Genomic DNA, 12,979 nt, shown 5'->3' with positions numbered 1-12,979 from the left:
CTTGTGCACTATAATATATCCTGCGTAGTTGGCCACTCTCTTGAGATTTGCCACCGTGGCCGAAATCGGTCTGGAGGACATTATTATTGATTCAATAGTCGAGCTGGTCTAGGGATTGGAGCACGTGAATAACGATTCCAACAAAAGATTGCGCGTTCAAGCCCAGACAAGCGCCACTAAGTTTTCGTATGCTTAATTTGTGTTAATCATTCATTTTGTGCTCAGGAAATATCCACCTTAACGCATTGGATTAGCGTGGAATTAGCTCCAAATTTCTTTAATAACAGAGGAGACAAGCAGCCAGTGGAATTTTCACTGGCTGATACTTTACTGTTTAAAAATAACTTAAAATACTAGACATTATCGCCCTTTTTTTATAAGCGTTATTTATCGGGTGATTATATAAACAATGCTGTGTATTGTTATTTCGAATGTCAAATCGATAATGACAGAAAGAGCGAAATCAGTGTTGAGCTAAATAGCCGCTAATCAACGTTTATAAGTAGTACCTTTTACATTATTACAATTCATTAAATTAATTCGCCATATATAAATCGCATTTGCATGTGAACAAAAAACCAAAAAGCATATTAAAAAATGATACAACCTACAGAGCTACAAAAGCGTAGTCAGAATTGTAACTTATATAAAATACGTGTAAATTATTAAAAATGTTCTTTGTCCGTATTTTTTTTTTCTTTCTACGAATCTATTTTACCCGAAAGTGATATTGTTCAACTTATTGATCGTCCTTACACTTTGTAAAATACTTAGAACAATTTCAATAAACTTACCTCAAACAGCCATTACAATTTCTCATCATTATTAACTTCGATTTTGTTATAGAAATTCAAGCTTGTCTCGTCAATATTCTCAATAACTGCTTAGCGCAGCTACTTACAATATAATATTTAAATTTTTATTTTTCTTCGAAATAGAACCCTCGAGACGCGCCCCATCTTTAGGTATAAGATTTATGTATTGATTAAGAATAGTTTCTTTTATTTACGGATTACAAAAAAAATTACGTCTCCTCATTTATCAGTATAGATTTCTAACATGTATTTAACAAATATCAAGAATATGATTAATAATTTCATGAATTGATTTTTTTTTAATTTACTTTATTATATTTTATTTTATTATTTTGAATAATCAAATGTTTTGACTTTCAAGAAGAATTAAGCTTATGCGCCTAAAAGTCTCCTGTTCTTAGGCAAACGTACTGCAAATTCACACCGCACGATTCTTACATTCGAAGCAAAATCCTAAATCAAGTGCGTTTACATGTATAATATGATTACAATTAAAAAAAACGAAGCGTTTAATATTGCAATGCTGGCTAGCCCTTATAATTTCTGCAAACCGTTCACCGCAAATTCGACATCAAAAATTAGAAACCTGCAAGCAAAAAATCTTTAATACATCTTATCTCCGGTAGTCTAAGCCACATCCTAAAGTTTTTCTACCATCGGTGACAGGGATACCACGGGCTGATGGTGCTACTGATTATAGTTCCGCTTGCGGTCGGGGTAAATTGCATTGAATTCTTATTTTTTTACTCCCAGAATGTCTAGATAACCTCTAAAATTACACTTAGATTTTTCTTATAATAATCATAATATTAACCAGTATTGAAACGAATGGGTATATTTTTGTTTATGATTTCTTATCCGACTACGACGAAGCTATGATCAGTGTTATCATTACAGCAGGCTATATGAGTAAGTTCATCTATTCCCGTGTGCGTATTCTAAACTACCTATCATAATTTGACAAATGAGATTGTCATGTCTTGATTGACATCCGGTTAATACCTCACATACGTTACATTGAATTCAATATGGCACCCTCTCGAGGAGTATAAAAAAAAGCTGTATAAAATATTTAAAAAAAAAAGCCGTGTTGTTTGTCTAATTGAAGGCAAATCCTTTTAATTTATAAAAAATAAATAATACGCCCTATAAATTTATTAACGAAACATTCAATGGGATTTAATGAAAACAACAAAGAAAATATTATAACAAGAAAAAATAAAATATGCTAATGAAATATTCGACAGTTACATGGCTGTCCAAGCAAATAACACATAATGATAAATGCTAAGATAATGGGTAGTTTTGATCAATATGATAGCGTTATAGATGTCGGTTAGAAAACCCCAGTGGCTTTTAATTTATTAATTTCTCGCCCCAAACACTTGGGTGGTTGCGGTTATGCGCGCCGGTGCAAGAAGAGCTAATTATTTATAATTAAATATTACAAAACTTGTTTAGTTAATTTACGGCCCTGTTTGAAAGACAGCTTAAAAGAAATATTTCCGTTAAGTTTGCTCTCACATTTTTATATTTATATGACAAGATATGGTTTATTTTATTAGAGATAACTATCGCTGTTTTCATTTATAATAGATTTTTTTATTGAATAAAATTTCAGAGTATTATTTAATATCAATTTCTAACTTCAATGATTGAATTATAAAGCAATTGACACGTTTCAAAAAAATTCCAACGCTTCATATATTTTATAACTAAGCAAATAAAATAAAAAAAATCAATCGACAATAAATTCAAACTCTGAAATTGAACTCAATTCAACGACTCATAAATACGTGACGCATTAAATACACATACATATTTTTGATCATTAAAATAAAACGTCGCCGATGTGAATGTAAGTGGAAAGAGATCTTACATCTTGCTATCTCAAGCAGCTCTCAGCGTTAACTGTCGAAATTTTATTGACAGAATTAACATGTTACCGACTTTACTTCAAACCGTTCTTTTTTCTCTTGAAAACCCGGTAATAAAGCATCGCGGTCGTAAAGGCTTCGATATTAACGATTGGTTATAAAAAAAATAAAGGAGCCATACGGGAATACGTGTTTTATTGCAAAGATAGGCGCCGCGGTATATGGTACAAGAAATAAAACAATTATTTAATGGTTTACAATTCTCAGTATGTTAATATGTGTATTTTAAAAGTTACTAAGTGAGACGGAATTACAACAAGAACTATCAAATAACTGAAACATTCAAAACAAAATATGTATATATATTTTTATAAATAGCACGTCGAAAGTTAGTCGTTCATACGTGTATCGTACGTATATATATAAAAGTGGGTTATGTTATATTCAAAGCTTAACGGGAATTGTCATAGCGAATATATTATATTGTTTATTAAGTTTATTTGAAGTCGCTTAATTCTTTCACTTACGACACATACAATAATAAAATTTTGGTAGACCTTGTAAAACGATAGTGATGTGAAACGAAAGCTAAGTGATTCAATACTGGGTATATCATCTAGTGTTATGATATATATAAAACAATTTAAATATCTTAAGGCCTTCGCAACTTCTATTCTGGAGCAAGAAAAATACATAAGTCAATAAGTCTTATTCAAATAAAGAAACTACCTTATACATATTAAATATCCAAAGGCAAAACAGTACCTTTTCTCTTTTGTTTGTCTAAATATATATATATGGTACTGAAAACTAGTTTTATTGAATGAATATGTTATTACTTATACTTATTTAGCGGATAATTAATTTAAAAAACTGACTTCTTTTTTCGAATGTCAAATCAATAGTAACAGAAAGAGCGAACTCAGTTCTAATCAACAGCTTCTCAGCAAGGCCGTTAGTTGTTATAAAATAAAGAAAACGTACTCACGTTTATTTGAGAGACTGAAATTTCATTCTGTCCGTGCTTTTTGCCACCGTTGATAGTAAATCCATCGTTTGGTCGGAATGCCGCTTATCTCGTACCAACTATCTGACTACATCTTACCAATAAAATTGTTAGTAGCCTGCATTGAGTAATAAATAAGTAGTCGTAGGTGTCGAGTACTGACATCTCGTCCGTGTGACATTTTTCATAAACTTACTTCATAAACTTACTTAAATGATTACGGAAGGAATGTTAAATAAGCGATTAGTAAGAAATCCGTTGATCATATGATTTTCAAATCATAACTTATGATTAGGGTTTTATTTTTAATCGATATTAATATACTGTCATAACGGAATATAAGCGATTTTAAATTTATCTAAAGAAGTTTTTTTTTTATCATTAAGCAATAAAATACTATCACAGTGCTAAAAATTTATTAAATTGTGAGTAATAACAACACCGTAAGAGCGCTAATCTCAAATCAAAATTAAGTATCGGGGGCGCCTAACGCGGCTTTTTCTACGACAGGTGATAGTTTGGGAACATTTAGGGCAATATATAAACGATTCGCTTTTGAAGTCAGTATAATATAAGTGATGCCTTTGTTTACTATAATAAGTTTGTTTTTATTTAAGGGATTGTTTTGGCGGCTTTTTAACTTGACCATTAATTTTTAATTAACCTCTTGGACGATCGTATTACCATGATTAATGCGTTTAGTGTTGTATGTAAAGTTTGTTTTTATTGAATTTATCAGGGATACACATTTGTCTAATGTTACGTTGTTATTTAAATGTGTTTTAATATTTATTGTTACTATATTTTAAACGATAAATAATATATTGACTCAGCTCAAGGAGTAAGTACTCGGTAGGTAGTAGGTAGGAATAACATATTTGTGGATGATAATTGTTTATTGACTTAAATTAATTATTACGTATTTTATATCGAATTCCTTACATTGCATAAAGAGCTAACGGCTTTTAAAAACTTTCTTTGAATATTAATGAGTTATGGCCATTAGACATAAATTACTTGCCAATATGTTCATTTACGATAAACCATACTTAGTTTATCATCAACCAACATCTCGAAGCAAATGTTTCAAGCGAACACATTAAAATGCTTATTTATGTTTTCTAATATAAAAAAAAACCACTAGCATTGACATTACTAAGTGCCGCTCGCCTCACTGTACGATAACTAGAAGTGAAGACCAGATAATCAAAAATCAAGTTTATCAATGAAAAATTAAAATTCAAATTCCTTTAAATTTTCATTTTAACGCATGCTCAGTTTTGTTCACGATTGGGTTTTAGATAAGCAACAGAACGTCGCTCCACGCGATGCCGTTTTTTTTAATTGAAAGAAATTTATTAATTAAAAATTTAATTTAAATTTACCTTAAACAGTTTGTCGAATATATACGTAGTGTCGTAGTTCAAACTTTGTATTGAAAGACAATAAGAAGTTTGTTTAATTTGGGTTTAAAAACGACTCATAGTTGTTTTTTTATTTAAAAAAATATTTGTAAATTAATTTACATAAAGATATTCTTAAAATTTGTTGAGGCCTACATAAATATGAGAATATGACTTCCTTAAAAGATAAATGAGATTTTATTAAAATATTAACCACATAATTGTCATTTAATTCCTCTGTATTATTTACATGTGCTTCTTAAAAAAAAAACAAGTCAAAATAATAATGATCGTATTTTTTTTAATCCAGTTTCGAGATTAGGGATCAAGTGAACATCGGATGAGTGACTTTTCAATGATCAATATTTCGATTATCGATAAGGCACGTAACATTTTCAAGAGTCCTTAGTTCCCATTATCGATGTCACGCGCGCGTCTCTAGTGGGACTGTTTGCCAACATGGCGAATTACTTGGCGGGAAAACACTAATTGATAACCAGAAGTGATGTATAATAAAAACAAGCATATAATCTTTAACAGATAAATCTTTATCGGATGGATATTATCTAAGCTATTACGTATGATTTAGTCAATACTGGATACTTAAAATAATTTTTATTTTTTAAGGTGCTTTAAATGCCTTAACGTATTTAAATGAAATAAAATTTCGAGAGGTGATTGAACAGTCTTAAAATCAAACCCGTCCCTAAAATATATTTAAATATTATTACAGTTATTTTATGCTTAATGTTGCAACTTTAAAAAAATAAAAATTTAAAAATAAATTCTACAGCGCGGAGACGTTGCAATGTGAAAAGTTCGCCGAAGTTTCGATGCCTCATTTATCGCTAGCAAACTTTTTGACCGCAGTAAATATAAACTATCGATACCTATGTCTAAACTTTGTGTGTTCGACGAGAAAAATAACGAAGTGTCATTCCGTAGTCCATTCAGACTAGCGCCATGATTAATCGGGTCGAGAAGTCACACAACCTGAATTCACCTCAATGAGTGCCTCGCATTTCGACGCCATAAAGAATAATCCAGACGGCCGACCTCAGCCACGGGTCCAATGTATCCAACCACATTTTTCCTACTCCAACTTACGAAGCTACCGTGCGCGAAAAGGAGACAAAAACAGTTTTAAGAGCGCGTCGTCTATTCATTAGTTGTGATTACGGCCGAGTTGGGATGAATTGACATCTGGGACGCTCGCGCGGAGAACCCGTCCTCGTGCTTTCCTCCAGAGGTTTTTGCTAAATTTTAAGCGACCGTCGTTTTGGATGAAATAGGTAACTTATATTCTCCCATTCCGCTAAAATTTCAATGCCACCGTTCTTCGTCGTAGAAAATAGTTTACAATATAACTTGGGTCCAATACTCAGTAAAGTCGTCCTTATAAGTCGCTAGCGAAACATCACAGTGAAATAATTCAAAGGGAAGCGGGTGGGTGAAGGCATTCTTTTGCGATGAAGCGAAGTGAGAGAAAGTAAATGGCCTTTTAAAAGCGCTTTCCAAGTCGGATGAGAAAAATAATTAAGAGGCTGACAATTTTTAATTACATTAACTAACATCAGTTTAAATCAAATTCGCCTTGTGAAGTTAAATTCGCATGGAGCTGCGTTACATCGAGGACGAAAAAAAAGTTGATATTGTTATTCGCTTACCTAATGCTGTGCTAGCCATCCTCATGGTCTGGACTTGCATGTCTTCTGGCGAACCCTGAGGTACTTTTCTCTTTCTGGGTCGACCCTTTTGACTCGGCCCTCCAGTGTAATATTGATTAGGCGAATCTCCCTCACTGTGTAAATCTTGACATCTAATAACAAAAGTAAAATTACTTGGAGGTAAGGCTTTTTACAAGCAGGACTGCAGAAGTGCCACCCAATCATCAAACATTCTACCGCGAAACAGCAAAACATAGTATTGTTGTGTTCCGGTTTGAAGGTTGAGTAAGTCAGTATAACTACAGGGACGTAACATCTTAGTTCGCAAGGTTGGTGGCGCATTGGCGATGTAAGTCAAAGTAGCCAATATCTATGGTCAGTAGTGACCACTTACTACTAAGTGGCCCTATGGACAATTGGGCATACCTATTTATTCAATAAAAGAAATTGCAATACCTTTTCTTTATTATTGAAAATGTATTTTCTTCTTCCTTTATCATCTACACATGGGTATATATATGGGTATGGGTATAATATACTTATTTACATACACAAACTATTATAATTAGGTATATCTATAACTTTTTATAGATATTATTAAGTTAAGTAGTATAATATAAATAAATTTAAATATAATTCAAATAGCTTTTAATCATAGTTGATTTAAACATACAAAATATAACTCCATATAGAATGAAAGACAATTAACTATATAAGTAAGTTCAATAATATCATTTAAAGTAAATATAAACTGACGCCTCTATTGATTACCTAATGACAATAATTAATACTTCGACCACGGCGCTGGACGTAATGCCCTTAATACGGTAATTGTTGTTAATGTCATGCGCTCATTATTGTATTTTTTACTATAGAACAAATACCTACTTATGTAACTAAAGCTTAAATAAAAAAAACTATTTAGAGTTGGTATGTATCATTTTAAAAGTACGTTGTTAGTATCGTTCACATTCCCATATAAGCCCAGTCGGTTCAGGAGATTTACCGAAATTCGATGAATTCAAATCGATAAATCAAACTTAAAAGTTATCACAGTGTACATTTTGAAGATACTTGCAGGAGTTATATACTCGTAACTTACTCGTAACACTTTTAGTTAAAGTTAACGTTTTGCTACGGGAGTTTTTTGCCAGGAACGCCGCTTCGCTTTGAACATTCACGAGTATGTTCGTTTAGAAAGGAACTGTTTCGTATTACTCGGTCTCTCTTGTACAAAGAGATCGTCTAGGCTTCCCTGCTTCCACTCTTTACTATTTTATGAAAACGCTAAAGCATGTTTTTGTATGGGTCTTGCGTTTACATATTCAAGAGACACAAAGATAAATCTTTATGCGACAAAACAGCGAAAATATTCATTTCTTTTTCCAGTGTTCGCGATCAAAACATTTCAGTTTTGAAATAATACATAAAAATAATATCTAAAAAAGACTCATGTCTTGTTCACTCCACTGCTGATATGAGACTTATTTTCTTTAATCAGATTATTTGAATTGCGATTCATTGGAAAATGCTACTAGTATTCATGTCCCTATTCCACGCGATCATGAGTAGTTCTCTTTTTATTATTTTGTAATTGTGATCTGTATACATTTTGATAAAATTTTTTGTTTTTTTATTTATCCTATCAAAAACATAAATGTGAAATGAGAGACAAGCTTAATATTATGATATATGCCTTGGTTATTAACTTCAACGACAAAAGAAGTGAGATCTAAAGTTCAATGGTCAGTCCTGAAATTTATTTATAACAACATAAAATATTTTATAACAACTTCAAATATCATTTCTTCTTATAACTTCGGATAATATATTGAAGCCTAAGGTCTGACTAGGCTAGTTTTCATATACGAATTATTATTAAGTACCTACAAAACATTCTTATGTTTTGATGGGATATCATTACTTTTTGTACAGAAATCATATAGTATTTTTTTTAAATTTTATTATAATTTTTTCAATTAATTAATTGTACTAAAAACACTTACTTATAGAGCCTGTAATGTAAGAATCAGCAATCAAAATTGATGACAAACGGTCTTTATATGGATTTTAAGGTCTTCACGTGAATATAGAACAAGTGGAACACTACTCTTATTTTTTTTAAATATATCAGTTTTAGTACTTATAAACTAGTAACAGCCTGTTAATGTCCCACTGCTGGGCTAAGGCCTCCTCTCCCTTTTGAGGAGAAGGTTTGGAGCTTATTCCACCACGCTGCTCCAATGCGGGTTGGTAGAATACACATGTGGCATAATTTCAATGAAATTAGACACATGCAGGTTTCCTCACGATGTTTTCCTTCACCGCCAAGCACGAGATGAATTATAATCACAAATTAAGCACATGAAAATTCAGTGGTGCTTGCCCGGGTTTGAACCCACGATCGTCGGTTAAGATTCACGTGTTCTAACCACTAGGCCATCTCGATATCAATCTCGATATCGACTTATAAACTACTTATAACTAAGAGTACAGTCGACTTTCGTATTTATTACGTTACACTATACGAACATATTATATATATATTACCATCTGTAACTTTGGAATTCAAAGTACTAACACAATTAAATAAAAAAATAATGTTCATTTACTCCTTACCTCCCATTTTACACTGGCACTTAATTTTTATTTAAATAAAATACTTTGTCAAAATAAAACAGACATATCATCTTGGATCTCGTGGTTTGTGGCGTTTAACATTGCCAGTGATTTATTTATTAATAAAATTTGAATTAAAATATTAAATTTCAGAATATAAGATTAGATTAATTAAGGTTCAATTCTAAGGCTTACTAAACATAACAAAAAATAAGATCCGTCATTTCTTACCTGTAAACGCTTGTCATCTCGTCTTCACAGTATTCGTCCATACAGGCGCTATCGTAATGCGGCCTGCAGTATATCAGGCCATTTCTCATACCGAAGACGTCACCCTTTGAAAGCAACGAACCACAGGCGATGCACGTGAAGCAGGTAAGATGGAAGACCATGTCACGCGCCCTCATTACGAGTTCGTTCGCGGTGATACCATTACCGCATCGCGCACACCGCTTCACGCAAAAAAGTCTGCAACAAAGTCTGACTTTGTTTAGAGAGCTTAGAGATATTTAGTGCAATCATTTTATAAAAAGACAGTTCTTAATGATAATACTTTTAAATTTTAACATCAATACCTGGATATACTTATTATACCTGGTACTTTTGTAATGAGCTGTATGAAATATTGACTTTAATGTTTAATCTTTTAACGCAGATTGTTCAAACACAATGATATAGATAGTATTGAAATAGTTTTAATGCTATGTGGTACATCAAATGATTGACATATTTTTCACAAATTATGTAAAGGTTTTCAATGTATCGGTAAAGACAATTATACCATATGCCGACTATGAAGGGGCCTAACAAGCCACAAGGGGAAGAATGTTTGACAAATCATGTCAAGTTGCACTCTCTAGTGTCAAAATTCATACAACCCTCGAGTTATGACGTCAACACACCTGTTATTTTTGTTAATAAGTATTTTTGTATCCCTTTTTCTTTCTTCCTAGAGAAGTTCAGTGAGCTTTAAGCAACGTTCAAAATTTCTTTATCTATCCAAAAATCTTGACTACATCTCATTTTATATGAAAAATCGAAGTAAGATCAGACGTTAGAACGCTGCTTTTGAGAATTGAGATACTCATAAGACTTGTTAATTTAATTTAAATTAATTAATCTTATCTAAAAACATACAACAACAAACATAAACCGAAGACATTTGGATGTCGTAAAGACTAGACGAAAAACGACTACATTATCGAAATGAGCGACGAAACACAGGACCAAAACAAACTAACTCGACCATTTTAAACTTACCTATACCTAAACATAATACTCGAGCGCTTAGCTCAAACAAAACTTGCGCATATTGACGCACAAACAGATGCATAATGTATTTAGTCGGACAGGTGTGTGAACCGAGCAAGTGTGCTGGATCGTGAGTGACGTGGATACACCGCCCTCTTAATTGCAACAGTTGACACCTGACAACTGTCGCTATGCCCACTGAATTCAGAAACATTTATTGCATTTTTTATCATCATGAGTCAATTTTGTTGACAATTAAACGAACCATCGTTTCATAATTATCGGATTACTACATCGTTAATTTAAAAAAAATGTCCTCTAAAACATACATTACATTACAATCATAGACAACTATTTTATTAAAAAATATTAAAACGTATAATAAATTTTAAGTGTCTATATATTTATAACAGTTTTTATTATAATAACTAGTAGATCTCAAAACCAAAATCGCGTTGGGAGCGGAATTCATATTCAAGACGTGTTCGTCACAGTTAAAAGGATCGTTGGTGTTCATTTCAAAGCTGACTCGGTAGTAAAAATAACAATAACGTAAAAAAATACAAACAACGACGAAAGTGTTAGCAAAACTAGTTATTTGGCGACATTTTATGAATCGAATAAGTAATCTCTACTTTCTGAAACGACGCTCAAAGTCAAATTTACTAATGTGGCTAAATACCAAACGCTTATTGGTCACCTATTGTGTTATCGTTTGCCATAGACCAATTACAAGTCAGATTAAAGTAATTTTATTGTAACTTGGCTTTGCGTTTCAGAAACTTGAGATTAGTGTTGCAACTTACGATTATTACACAATAAATCGATATGAATTTCGAATATTTTTGTAAAAATTACGCTATATTGTTATGATTAAAACAAGTAGCTAATAATCATCGATTTTCTTAAATAAAAGGGGTCGAATTCGTATGTCTAAAACACCAAGCCGACTGGGAGATTTAATAAACTAAGAGAGATATGTTTTGTGTGGTCTACTTATTTTACCCGTTTGAAGCCGGGACTATTACTAGCTTCCCAGTAATATCATATAAAGTTGAATAGTTCTTTTGTTTGTATAAACGCGCTAATCTCAAGTACTACTAGCCAGACTATATAGCATCACCCTACGACCCGCGGGGGCAGAGTACAACCGTACAACGCAGGATGAACCACAGCAGCGATATTATATTATATAAAAATACATCTCTACTGATGCATGAACCGTGTGAATTCAGGACAATCAATTTACGCCATTTGAAACATTTTATAATCCATTTTAAAATAAAATATCTGAAAAAGATACATAAATTAAACGTCAGCGCTTAGTTGATTTGATTTCGCAGGCGCAAAAATTTCGCTTTCGCAAATGAATATAACGCAAGCTGTCCAATCGTTTTTCTATTCTATAAACATATAAAAATTTAAAAATATATATTTTTATGCAATTATGAATTGTTGTTTTTTTTTTTCTTTTTTAAATCTGCAAATTGTAAAATGAGTTTTCGTCTTATTCTTACCTGTAGTAGTCTTCCTTACAATATATATTTCCGTCCCTCGAAAAGCAGGTCAGGTCACTATCCAAAGGCAGACGGCATTCGCAACAGCGGAGGCAGGAGCCGTGCCATTGGCGATCCACCGCTAACAGGTAATATCTACATAAAAAAAAACCCTTATTAGGTAGTACAAAAGAGCCACATTATCAAAACATTTTATTCATTGCTATTTTTTCCAATTACGTATTCATATAAAAGGTGTTCTACGTACAACATTTTGTTTCTTTCTTTTTTATTTATAATGTAATATGATTATTTTAATAATGTGAGTTGTTTTGAGTTAATTATTATATTGAATAACAATATACGTCATTGTGACGTCAATCCTTGACATATTTTTAAATATAGGGAAAAATTAAAACGATACGGAAAAGCATTTTTAAAATATCATGACGCAATAATTGTAAATAAATAACAAACTGTGACTAAATACCAAAGTACATCTGTTAGCTCATGAAATAAAAACAATTACCAATAGAAAAATTGTCAACGAATTCTAACTAATAATATAAATGTGAAAGTGAGTCTACTTATTACTCTATCACTTCTTGACTACTGAACCGATCATCATTAAATTTTGAACAGTCGTTGTCAAGAGTACAGAAAAGTGAACAGGGTGGTAGACCTGCCAGCGAACCTCCCGCACTCACATGAGGGTGAAGTCACGGGCAGAAGCTAGTTTCTAATATAGATATAATAATCGTTTCAAATTTTTTATGACTTAATTATTATTTTTTGTAACGTATAATAGAAAAAGTTAGTTAAATAAATATTTTCTTATCAAATCT

At 32.0% G+C, this 12,979-nt stretch overlaps 2 protein-coding genes across 2 annotated transcripts in view; both read right to left on the bottom strand.

The window, feature by feature from the left end:
* The window catches only part of LOC126780390 (LIM/homeobox protein Lhx2-like), a 29,058-nt gene that overhangs the window by 2,009 nt on the left and 14,070 nt on the right, over positions 1–12,979 (bottom strand). Inside the window, exons 3-5 of the mRNA XM_050504854.1 lie at positions 12,156–12,290; positions 9,619–9,855; positions 6,769–6,920 (exon numbers count right to left, since the gene is read on the bottom strand). Coding sequence (XP_050360811.1) covers positions 6,769–6,920; positions 9,619–9,855; positions 12,156–12,290 — 524 coding nt within the window. The remainder of the gene's footprint in view (positions 1–6,768; positions 6,921–9,618; positions 9,856–12,155; positions 12,291–12,979) is intronic.
* Positions 1–12,979, bottom strand: part of LOC126780389 (LETM1 domain-containing protein 1) — a 174,497-nt gene that overhangs the window by 159,344 nt on the left and 2,174 nt on the right. The gene's annotated exons all lie outside the window — the stretch shown is intronic.

The sequence above is a fragment of the Nymphalis io genome, chromosome Z (assembly GCF_905147045.1).
Source record: "Nymphalis io chromosome Z, ilAglIoxx1.1, whole genome shotgun sequence".
NCBI lineage: Eukaryota > Metazoa > Arthropoda > Insecta > Lepidoptera > Nymphalidae > Nymphalis > Nymphalis io.
The sequence above is the reverse complement of the archived record's forward strand: the minus strand, read 5'-3'. Positions and strand labels throughout refer to the sequence as shown.